Consider the following 12,750-nt stretch of genomic DNA (forward strand, 5'->3'; position numbering starts at 1 on the left):
AAGCGTCCATAAGGTACAAGATCAAAGAGTGCATTACATCTGTCCACCAAGAATATTGGTGCACCATTACCAAAAGAAAAGGTATTTCTTGGGTGCAAACGTGCGTTTGAAATTGTTTATGGTTACTGGAATAAGTTATTTGCATATCTACCCAGGTACATGGACACATTGCAACACTTTAACCCCGGGACTATTGTTGAATGAAAGCTTGAGCAGAGTCCGAGAATACCAGAATATATATATCCAGATACGTGTTATGGGCATTTAAACCAGCAATTGATGGTTTTGTGCATTGTCGGCCGGTAATATCCATAGACGATACTCATGTCTATTGAAAGTATGATATCAAGTTATTGATCGTCGTTGCAGTAGATGCTAATGGAAGTATATTTCCCTTAGCTTTTGCTCTTTGTGCTAATGAAAACCAAGAGACATGGATATTATTTTTGAATCACTTGAAAGAGCACGTTATCAAACAAAGTTCAGGTATTTGTCTAATATTTGATCGGCATAGTGGTATATTAAGTTATGTACAAAATTTGCGTGCATGGCAGGAACCGTATGCCTACCACCGTTATTGTGTGAGGCACCTGAAGGCCAATTTCCAGAAGGCATATCCTAACAAGGATTTGCATGATTTAATGTGGATGGCTGCAACAGATCACCAAGAGTGTAAATTCAGGAAGCGCATGGAATCTATCAGGCAAGAAGACGAGGGAGCCTATCATTGGTTGATGCGACATGAGCTTGACAAGTGGACTTTGCATGCAGATGGTGGCAAAAGATGGGGAATTCTGACTACAAATGTGTCAGAGTCTTTCAACGAGTTATTGAAGTCTGCACGAGGATTGCCTGTCACTGCCATGGTACGGATGTCATTAAAGATGATGGCGGAGAGGTTTGTTGAAAGGGATACAGGTGCATCGTCATTGATGGGAAGGGGTGTTGAATTTATGCCAATACCAATGAAAAGATTTGAGAAACACAGAAAGCGAGCATATTGGCATTCATTTTTGTAGTATTGCAACGAGCGAATTTTTTTGAAGTTCGCACCGTTATCCATCACAACCGGGGGAATAATACACATACCATAAATGAATCCAGAAGGTTATGCTCTTGTGGAAAATGGTCCATCTACCACATGCCGTGCTCACATGCCATCAAGTGCTTTTAACATATAGGTTTAGGGCAAACCAACTACGTTGATAAAGAATATAGTGTTGTTGTATACTTAAATACCTATAGTGGGCAGTTGCAGCCAGTGGGTGCTGAGCATTATTGGCCGCCGGAACCATTTAAAATGGTGTGTAACAAGGAGTTTTTGCGTTAGTGACCAGTACAAAAAAGAACGTGTATACGGAACCAAATGGATATTGATGATACCGTTTATGCACACAAATGTGGCATATGCTCGCAAACAGGACATGACCATTGTAAATGTCCTTCAGCCGATTTGGGTGGCGGTGGTAAACCATCTCCTGGTGAAAGTTCATCTAATGTGCCCAACTATCAAGGATACACGTAGTGTTTTGTTTCCGTAATGTGGTTGTAATAAGTGTATGTACTTGATTATCTTGCAGAAGGTATGAAATAAAATTATATTTCCATTGCTGTTTAATCTTATTGATATTTAAAATTAATACTTCAGTACAACAATCTAACATAAACCCTTTTTTTAAAAAAAAACAATTGTCTTGTCGACCTGAAAAAGTTGCTCGCCTCTAAAATCTATCTTCTGGAAAAGTTGTATTATACCCGAAAGAGTCATTAACACGCGAAGCATAGAGCGGTTAAATACTACGTTATGTGTGTTGTCATGTCGACCTGAAAAAGTTGCTCGTCTGCAAAAGCTATTACGTGTTAAGTCACAAAAATTTAAATTTTCTTACCATGGTCTCATCGGGCTCCTGAATATAATCATCCGGCTCAGCCAGGTCAGTATCGCGCAAAGTGGCCTCCGTGACGGGCGATGATGAAGTCTTAATAAAAAAAACATAAAGATATTTATGGCTAATCAATGAGATAAAAATAAATTTAAATGTAATAGTAATACAAACATACATGCGCCTATGAAAGATCCCCAGCATCTCTCAATGATGAGCCATAACTCAGCCAGTGCCCACTAACCATGGGCCGGAAAGATCAGGAAAATACTGATCCCAATCCTCTCGCGTAATGCCCGTGCCCTTGATCAACAATGGAGATAACAGGGTCATCTGCGAAGTCCTTGGAGTGAGCTGAAGTTGAAGGCTGAATGACGGCATACATCTGTGAGAGTGGTCTGGCTCATGGAGGTCACCCGGCTGATCAACTACAATATCCTCAATATATTCCTCAACGCCCCCTCGCTGGGGACCACCTCCCCGCCGACCCCTACGACCTCGTGGGACACTTCTATCTCGTGGGGCATGCCTGCCACGTCGACCACGTTCCGGCCCCACTGGTGGCCCACAATGGTATTGCCCTGGCGCCACATACTCAGCCTCGTATCCTAATCGCTCATCATCTCCGGCTCGCCTCAACGTCCGGGAAACCAGATCGGTAACCTGCCGGCCATACTCATGCAAAGCGGTTGTTCCCTCGCCGGTATGCTGCTGCATCTGCAGTCCTAACTGGTGGAACAAATGTAGGCCAATAGCCTGCACAACATGTAAAATATAAATTACGGAACGCTAGGTTAACGTTATAAGTAAGTATACCAAATAACATACCAGTGCCTCGTGCCTCCCAGCGTATGGAACGTACCGACTGCTAGCGCGATAAATGGGATTCCCGACAAAAAGTCGGGTAACGCTGCGGTACCAACCCATATAATCCTGCTCAGTCTCTGTTCGGTCAGGTGGGGGGAGGGGGGGCGGAATCAGGTCATGTCGCTGGTCCCAAGTATCGATCTGCGCCTCTAGCCATGCCATATATGTCTGGTCCACCTTGAAACAATCATCCCGCTGGTAATGTGTGATATGCCAGGCGGGCGGTGGCGGTACAAGCTGCGGCCGGCCAAATTGGCGAAGTACTCACTCGGTGGCATGATGCTCCACAATATCAAGGCACATCAACGGGACGGAAGAGCTCCATATAATTCGGTCGGCCGAGCAATAATCGGGCAAGCCAACTATTAGCTCGTCGTTGTATGGCCTCCAAATGAACTATTAAGTAACAACAGAAAACGTGAGTATATGGAACACATATGAAGCCAGTCAAAGTAAACTTAGGTATACATTTACCTGTGCGCCCTCCAACAAATCCCTGCACAATGGGAGATTATGTCGAGCCTCGTACTCTCGTCCATATCCCCGCCTATCAACCCATCTCCTAGATAGAGGGAGAAACGGAGGTGGTGCACCCGGAGCTAATTGTGGTAGAGGTGGCTGCAACTGCAGGAACAGCTCCCAGGCCTAAACCTAACATACAAAGTGGACGTAAAATTTAAGGTATATTTTTACTGGGTATGTTATAATGAATAGATTATTCGAATATGTTTTCACCTGTAGCAGCGGCAAAAATCCAGCAATGTCACGCTGGGTGCCCTTGCTCGCCCGACACATATGCCTGTACAAGTAGCCGAGAACAGCAACACCTCAGCTGTACTGGGGTAAATCATCTAGCCACTTAAGATAATGAAGAAATCTCAGGCTGAGTAGATTCCCCGAGGTGTTCGGGAACAAAACCCCTCCAAACATAAGGAGTAGGAGCAACCTCGTGTACCGGTGAATATGAAGCTCCGGTGTATCGTCTGTGATGTGAGGGTGCAATGCCTCCAAATACTGTCTGACAGTCGTCAACTGTAGACGACTGGCCCCAACTAGTGCAGTCTCCTCCGGTGGCTGTAAACCAATGAGCTGATGCAGCATGTCCAAGTACTGCAAACATGTCTGCTCTCTCATGGCATGCGGCAGAGCAACAGGGTGTCCATCAACTGTCTGTTCTCTCCTAGCGCGGAAAGTCTGGGCCAGTAACTGTCCCTCCTATATATGGGACGACCTATGATCGCCCTATAACAGCAGTAGCTCTAGGATGGCAGGTCCAGGATGTAAAGGCGGAACCTCCATGTCGTCTACTGTAAATTAAATAAGATTAATTACATTATTTTACTTTAATATGTTAGTTTTAATATTTTATATGTTTGATTATAAATTAAATAATTAATTATCATAATTATATAAGATTTAATTATTAAATATTCACATATGGGTTCCGGGCTCGATATTTGAGGCCCAGTAGCACCAAGATATCCTGATTTTTTGTTGTTTTCTCATGTTATTTTCTTACGATTGTTGACTAGAATTGGACAGAGTTTGTGTTTGAACTATAAGCTATTTTGACGTATTTTTGAGTATAATAGATACTTAAATGATTAATTTCAATAACTACAAGGATAGTACACTAAAGGGCACTACATTTTACTACACTAAAAGAGCACTACATTACAAATATAAGCACTACATTAGGCCATAAGATACCACTAGAGGGAACTAAAGTAACAATTTATCTATTTTACTAGTCTTTAAGCAAATAAATAATCTAAACCAGATAAAAACAACAAATAAATTTAATCACAAAACATTCACAAAAATATATATACCAAAGTAAAAAGTAACTTATTAATATTTTTTTTAACAACTAATAATAATTTCTCTATTTTTACTAATTTTTTCAGCACACTAATATCATAGTCCGGATAAAAATAACAAAATAGTCAAATCGCAAAACAATCACAAAACAATATAGAACACATTAAAAATAACTAATATGCATTTTTTATATGAGTTTCAACAAAAACTAAGTCGGAATACCTCGATTTAAGGTTTTAGGAAAGTTGAAGATTTGGCGATTTAGAGTCGAAACGAGCAACTCACAATGAGAGAACGCCTTAGCTAGGATGTGGGACCGATGATCTTTACTTTTTGTGGGACAGGTGGGGTCCACTTGAGGTTTTTTGGTCGTTAATGGGGAAGGGGGACCGACTGTTTTTTTAAGTTTTAATTGGGGGGAGGGGGGGGGGGGAGGTTTCTGGTTTGGTGGGGAAGGGAAGGGGACGATTTATTATGTAGGTATAGCGTCGTTTATTAAGGCGATATACTATAGCGCCTTAATAAACGGCGTTATACTTACCCGTCTTTTCATATTCACGTATAACGCCCTTTTAAAAGGCGCTATATCTTAACGGGCAAACGACCGTTAAGGTATAGTGCCCTTTAAAAGGGCTTTATGTATTTTGGTCACTAAATTTTTTTTTCACCTATTTTTGTGTCTTAAGACCAAAAACTCATTATTTTTGTTCCGGACTCAATTTTTACCCGTACAACAACTACTAAATTTGATGCTAAATGAATTACAGTTCAAACTTAATTTATCCAAGCGGATTGTTGGGTTATTAATTTATTAGATTGTTAATTTAAACTTCAATACTCCTTGAAACTAATTATTTCGCCATTGCCAAAATTTTAATTTATTATTCCTTTTTTGGTTTTAGTGCAATGGACAAGAAGTTCGCAGAGGGAAGGAAAAAAGAACAAAAGAATCCTTATTCCTCACTCTTGGCGACCGCAAAAATAAAAACAAATTTCTCGTCATGACTTTTTCTTTTACTTCCACAATTAATCGGTTGAAAAATATTTCATATTAACACGAGAAGTAGGACTCAACTAGATTACAATATTTTCTTTTACTTTCGCCATTAATCGGTTGAAGGTCATGTTGTTTCCTTATATTAAAAGGGGAAGCAGGATTCGACTAAATTAGCAATGGTCAGAAGCAGAAAGTCACAAGATCAGATCTCATATATTGTAGTAATTGAAATAGAAATAGTAATCTAATCTGTTAGTCAAGGGAAAAAACTTTACTCAGTCCATTCAATTTATATGATATATTTTGTTATTAATCTGTTTTAGAAAAAGAATAATATATTTAAAAATAATTTAACTTCTAACTTTTTATTTATTATTAGAAAAGAAGCTTTTATAAAATTACAAATATTATAAAATGCTCAAAATCACAAAATTCACAAATATTCTAACTAAAATGACGAGTTTCAGAAATTATCTTTTACTTTCTTTAAGTTTTATAGTGATTCAAACTCCCAACACATAAATTGGATCAAAAGGAAAACAGAACATTACGGGAAGCCAAATTTCATTCCAAGAATATGTCCTCTAAAAAAAGTCTCCAGTCAAGTGTAGCAAGCTATGCCGTCTAGAAAAACAATGAATCAAATAAGTAAAGAAAAATAAGAAAAATGAGTAAACAAATACTAGAATGAAATTCTACTCTACAGTATTTGCCTACCGTTGACTCCAATCTCAGTCCACGCTTTCAGACAACCAACCTCTCTCTTTCTTTCAAAACCCCCACCCTCCTTACCCGTTAATGGCGGCTTCTCCTTTTCCTCCTCTCTCTTCCAACCGTTTCCCTATTCTTTTACTTTCTCATCAATTAACCAAAACCCCCCATATTCTCCATGGATCCAGCAGTTCAAGCTTTTCTAGCTGCAGCAGCAAGCTTCGTTGCAGTCATCTTAATCTTCGGTGCTCTCTATGTTTTCTGCAGAGACCCAAATAAACGACGCCGTACTGAACCGACCCGGAATCGTCCCCGGACCCGAAACACCCGAGCAATAGCTAGTAATACGGACCTTTCTTCCATCACCGTAACCGAAAGTGCAACGTTTGACCCGTCTCTGAATCGGATCTCTATGCCGGAGCTCGTCGACGCTACCCGAGATTTCTCGCCGGAACTTATCATCGGCGATGGCAGTTTCGGGATGGTGTATAAAGCTAAACTCGCCTCCGGCGTCTCCGTCGCCGTGAAAAAGCTCTCCGCCGATGCTTTCCAAGGGTTCCGGGAGTTTCGGGCCGAGATGGAAACCCTCGGTAAGATCCGACACCCGAATATAGTCAAAATGCTCGGGTACTGCTCCACGGGTTCTGACCGGGTCCTAATTTACGAGTTCGTCGAAAAAGGTAGTCTTGACCAATGGCTTTACGACACGTCATCAGCATCCGACATGGCAGAAGCAATCCCTTGGATGCCGTTAAGTTGGGTAACTAGAATTAACATTGTTAAAGGAGTTGCAAAAGGACTTGCTTATATGCACAATTTGGATACTGCAATTATTCATAGGGATATTAAAGCTAGTAATATCTTGTTAGATGCAAAGTTTGAAGCTTATATTGCTGATTTTGGATTAGCTAGGAGAATTCAAGGGTCACATTTACATGTCTCAACACAAGTAGCCGGGACAATGGGGTACATGCCACCAGAGTACATTAATGGTGCAACAAAGGCAACTACAAATGGAGATGTTTATAGTTTTGGTGTGTTAATGTTAGAGATTATTACAGGCAAGCGTCCTAATTTTCCATTTAAAGGAGAGGATGGTCGTGAAATTAGGCTTGTCAATTGGGTTAATGATATGGTGGTGCAAGAACGTTACATGGAAATGGTTGATACCAATCTTTCAAAGGATGGGTTGAATGAAATTGCAGTTATTGAGTATTTTAAGATTGCAATGATGTGTGCTAATGAAAATTGTATAGATAGGCCTCCCATGAATGATGTCGTTGAGATATTGAACGGAATTCCAGCATTTTAAGGGTCGACATGAGCGTAAAAAGACACCTTTGATTGTTCACCCATACTGTATTGGTTCCGTTGTAAGGTAATATGTGTTATTCTAAGTTTTGTACTTACTAGTTTAAAATTTGTAAAAAGTAGGACAAATTGTTGTTTTTAATATTAAGCGAATGAGAATGGTTAATTAGATTACTTCAGAGATCTTAGCTAATTGAGATCTCCGAACTTATGCAAATATTTCATGTATATAATTGCACCAATTAAGATTCTTTTGTCCTAAAGTAAGCGTATGTGTATACCGCGTTCTCCTTCAATTCTGCCTTAGCATGTCTTCCCAGTTTAACATGTCTTCCCAGTTAATCCAAGTTTTGTACATATTCTGATTTGTCTGACTATTGCATGGTCTTTAACTATTCAAGATATTAACGCACAAATTGGTACCTAGTGTTTGGTGACTAGAATTTTTCAATATCTATAGTGGTGGGAAGTACCAGATATAAAATGCGTATAAATTAGTTTTGATGTTACTTCAATAATAAAGATATAATGCACATATGCCTTGATTTGTCGATGCAAGATGACATGAGTAGTGACATATGTGCATGTTCTCTGCATCGTGCTTGAGAATCAAATGGAGTTGATGCAATACTTGGGTTGTTGAGTAGCTGCCATGTTTTCTGGCTGAATATGGCAATGTTGCATATTCATGGCACGAAAGTTCGGACTAGCAATTTGTTTGACCTGTTTTTGCATAACATGGCTTTGAGTTGTCAAATGTACTATCACTAATAATCAATTAGACGTACAAATGTTAGTTGATAACCAAAAATGTCCGAGGACCAGTTGCCCACATATCGAAACTCGATGAATAATTAGACATATTGTAATATGGCCAATTTTTGGCTAACGGAGTCCATCTCACATAAACATAAGCATTTTTATAAAGTGTAGACTTTGTTCTCAATATTATTTGGGACCCAAAAATATTGCATTGTGTGGTGGATATCATTTGCACAAGTTGTATCTCTTCTTTTACACCTAAGAGGCCAAAACTTTTTTGCCTATAAAAGGAAAGACCATTAGTTCATTTTAGACATACCAACAAGACTTTAGTCTTCATTTCTTGTTTCTTCCTTTCCTCCTTTATTAAAAGTGTTTTGTATGAGAGTTAGTGTTGGGAAGCACTTGTGTAAACCCTTTCTTTAGAGTGATCTTGTGAGGCTATTCTCTTAAGGTATTTGGGATTAATTAGAGTGTTTACTCTAATTTTGTACTCTTGTTGGTATAGTGAAACTGCTCCTCTCCGCTTGTGGACGTTGGTCACTTTGACCGAACCACGTTAAATTTGTGTCTTCTTTATATGCTTTAATTGCCGTTGTTATCAACTTTCATTGTCTTTATTATTGTCATTATAACGTTGTTTGGCTAAATTTCGCACTACCTGGGTTTTCGATCCTAACACATAAATACACTATTTATTGGACACATGTGATGTACGCGTACCCCTCAAAATATTTAAAATGATAAAAGTAATCCTAAAACATGCGTATATGAGTAATGCAAAATTTGCAAGGAATAAATATAAGCAAATAGATGAATGATGAGCTTATTCGACCGACTTGATTGTTGTATACAAAATGATTAGTGTCGTTGAAGTTGAACAACTACATTTAGTTAGATAGGTAGGATGTGTAATGCGACCAATTATGATGTTATTAGATACTATATACAGTTAAAATCGAGCTCACTCAATTTTCCTATCCGGCCGGGATCGGGGGACTTCATCGAAGCTCGGTCCCGTAGTGGATCAGACCAAGGTACGAGGACAAGGTACCAAGTTCGGGATTCGAAGTTTCTGTCGAGATCGAGGACATTAGCGATCGAGACCAAATGAGACAGGCATCGAGCAAGATCAAAGCTAACATAATAACGGAAAGGCGAAATATCTGTGACTGGTCGAAGATCATGGCGAAAATCTCGGAACGGATCAAATTAGGAACAGTTAATTAGCTCATCATGGGATTTCCATCTGTAATTAGAGTTATACCATAAGTAGAATTCTTCTACTATATAAAGGGGAGTATTAACCATTTGTAAGATATATTGTTCTCGCATAAAAAAGCCAATGTAACGCTCTCTCTTTAGCTTATACTCTCTTGTTCATCAGCTTGCTTTATTTTTAACTGTTTTGGTATCAATCAGTTCGAGGCCACCCTAGCTCGAGGGTTAAATTCTGTTTCAACACTGGTTCCCTTTACTTTATAGTTTATTTTTATTATTAATCTTCACATTTATCAATTGGTATTAGGTGAAATCACGTGTCCTTAAAACCACATTGTAAGTTTAATTGTTATCCAATTTTAAGTGTAAACAGTTTGGCGCCCACGGTGGGACTAAGGATAATAGTGATTGCTTAATACTGATTCTGATAACACACGCTGCTTTACATTTGTTCTTGTAAGAATCTTTGTTTTCAGTATAACCATGTCAAACTCACGAGCAGCACCTACACATGGTGACAACGGCCTCAGATTTCATGAGGGAAATGACAATATAGCCGCCCCAGGGATCGAGGTGCCTTAGGCTGACCTTGAGGGAACACCAACTGCAAATCACGTCGATGTCAGTTCACATGTCTCCCTAAATGCAAATTTGGACATTGATCCCGAAGGTAGCGTAAGCATGGAATTTCGATCAGGCGGTCGAGGTACGTAGGGCGGAGAAGATGATGTAGTTAGCCTCCAATTGATATTCGAAATATTACAGGCTCAAGAAGCCGCTATAGCACAACTACAAAATCAGCACCGTACACCGAGTAGGATCAAACCAGAAGTCGTCCACATGATCGAGCCTGTGCCGGAAAGGTCGAATGCCAACGAACCGGGTATTAACTCTGTCATTATGAAAATGCTCGAGGAGCTCACTAAACAGATTGAATCGGGAGAAAAGAACATCAAGGCAAATATCAAGAAAGTAGAGACATACAATTCCCGGGTTGACCAAATACCGGGGGCACCGCCGATTCTAAAGGGTATGGATTCAAAGAAATTTGTATAGAAGCCTTTCCCTCTAAGTGCAGCACCAAAACCTATTCCGAAGAAATTCCGAATGCCGGAACTTCCTAAGTACAATGGGACCACTGACCCTAACGAGCATGTCACTTCTTATACATGCGCAATAAAAGGGAATGACTCGGAAGACGATCAGATCGAATCTTTTCTACTGAAATTTTTTGGAGAAACCTTGTTGAAAGGAGAAATGATATGGTACCACAATTTGCCGCCTAATTCCATCGATTCCTTCGCCATGCTTGCAGACTACTTCGTAAAGGGACATGCCGGAGCAATAAAGGTTGCGACTAGGAAGTCGAGCCTGTTCAAGGTGAAACAAAAAGACAATGAAATATTGAGGGAATTTGTATCTCGGTTCCAGATGGAACGCATGGAACTACCACCGGTCACAGAAGATTGGGTTGTTCGAGCCTTTACTCAAGGTTTGAATGAACAAAGTTCGGTGGTATCACGACAGCTAAAGCATAATTTAATTGAATATTCAGCGGTAACTTGGGCCGATGTACATAATCGGTACCAGTCAAAGATCATGATCGAGGATGATCAATTGGGGACCCCTTCCGGTTCCGTTTATCCAAATAGGCCTATCGGCAGAACTCAAAGGGATATTGACAGAGAACCCCGTTCGAACACAGATCGGTATCAACCATACAACGCAGATCGTAGAAATAGTGGCCCAGGACACAATCCCATCCGAAATGATCGAGGATAGAGCTCTCGAGGTCTTATGAGAAAAAGTGGTTTCGATAAACATGTTGATCCTACAGTAGCACCACGATTATCAGAATATAACTTCAACATCGATGCATCAGGTATTGTGTCAGCCATTGGGAGAATCAAAGATACTAGATGGCCCAGGCCCCTACAAACCGATCCATCCAAAAGAAACCCCAATCAAATATGCAAATACCATGGTACACATGGTCATAGAACTGAAGACTGCAGACAACTAAAGGAGGAGGTGGCCCGTCTATTCAACGAGGGTCACCTTCGAGAATTCTTGAGCGGCCGAGCTAAAAACCATTTTAGAGACATGGATGCAAACAGGAAAAACGAGCAGGAAGAACCACAACACGTGATTCACATGATCGTTAGTGGGGTCAATATTCCACAAGGGCCCGTGTTCAAACGCACTAAAGTATCAAGCACTAGGGAAAACGAACTCGAGACTATATGCGAGAAGGCACTTTATCATTCAATGAAGAGGAAACAGAAGGGTTCTCTCAACCCCACAATGATGCTTTGGTAATCTCTATCCTTATGAATAAAATTCAGGTTAAACGTGTTTTAATTGATCCGGGAAGCTCGGCCAATATTATTCGATCAAGGGCTGTAAAGCGGCTCGGCCTACAAGATCAGATCGTACCCACAGCTCGGATTCTCAATGGCTTCAACATGGCGAGTGAAACAACTAAAGGTGAAATCATCCTACCAGTAAATGTAGCCGGAACTATTCAAGAAACAAAGTTCCATGTGATCGAGGGCGATATGAGATACAACACACTATTCGGAAAACCCTGGATTAACAACAGGAGAGCGGTCCCCTCAACCCTTCACCAAATGCTAAAGTTCCCAACACCGGATGGAGTAAAAACGGTGTATGGGGAACAATATGTTGCCAAAAAAATGTTCGCGGTCAATGAAGTAACACCGGTATCAGTGCTTTCGTCAATAAAGGGATCAGAGTCCAAAGGAAAACAGGAAATAAATAGTAACCACAGCCACCAGCCTCGACTTAGTCGGGGAAGCACGGAACGGATGAGGACGATGGCTACTGGATCCCTTGATCCTTCTTAATCTCCGAGGATTCCGACGCCACCAAATCAACAGTCGAGGAACTGGAGCAAGTCATACTGATCGAGCATCTATCCGATCGAAAGGTATACCTGGGCACGGGGTTAACCCCCGAGCTCAGGGAAAAACTCATTAAATTTCTTATCAATAATATGGATTGTTTTGCTTGGTCCTACCTTGATATGACAGGGATCCCGCCGGAGATCACTACACATCGACTGAGCTTGGATCCGAAGTTCCGCCGGTAAAACAAAAGAGAAGGCCCCAGTCCGAGGTAAAACATGCATTCATTAAGGACGAGGTAACCAAACTT

General features: G+C 40.5%; 2 protein-coding genes across 2 annotated transcripts; both read left to right on the forward strand.

The window, feature by feature from the left end:
* The first annotated feature begins 6,282 nt into the window (after positions 1-6,282).
* Positions 6,283-7,857, forward strand: LOC104105035 (tyrosine-sulfated glycopeptide receptor 1). Its single transcript, XM_009613262.4, has one exon. It carries the CDS (start codon positions 6,458-6,460, stop codon positions 7,589-7,591), a length of 1,134 nt encoding a protein of 377 aa, XP_009611557.1. The 5' UTR covers positions 6,283-6,457; the 3' UTR covers positions 7,592-7,857.
* Positions 7,858-10,680: 2,823 nt separating this feature from the next.
* On the forward strand, positions 10,681-11,355 carry LOC138910166 (uncharacterized). The gene has a single exon (XM_070201389.1). The coding sequence runs from the start codon at positions 10,681-10,683 to the stop codon at positions 11,353-11,355; it is 675 nt and encodes a 224-aa protein (XP_070057490.1).
* The last annotated feature ends 1,395 nt before the right edge of the window (positions 11,356-12,750 follow it).

This window comes from Nicotiana tomentosiformis, chromosome 4 (assembly GCF_000390325.3).
Source record: "Nicotiana tomentosiformis chromosome 4, ASM39032v3, whole genome shotgun sequence".
NCBI lineage: Eukaryota > Viridiplantae > Streptophyta > Magnoliopsida > Solanales > Solanaceae > Nicotiana > Nicotiana tomentosiformis.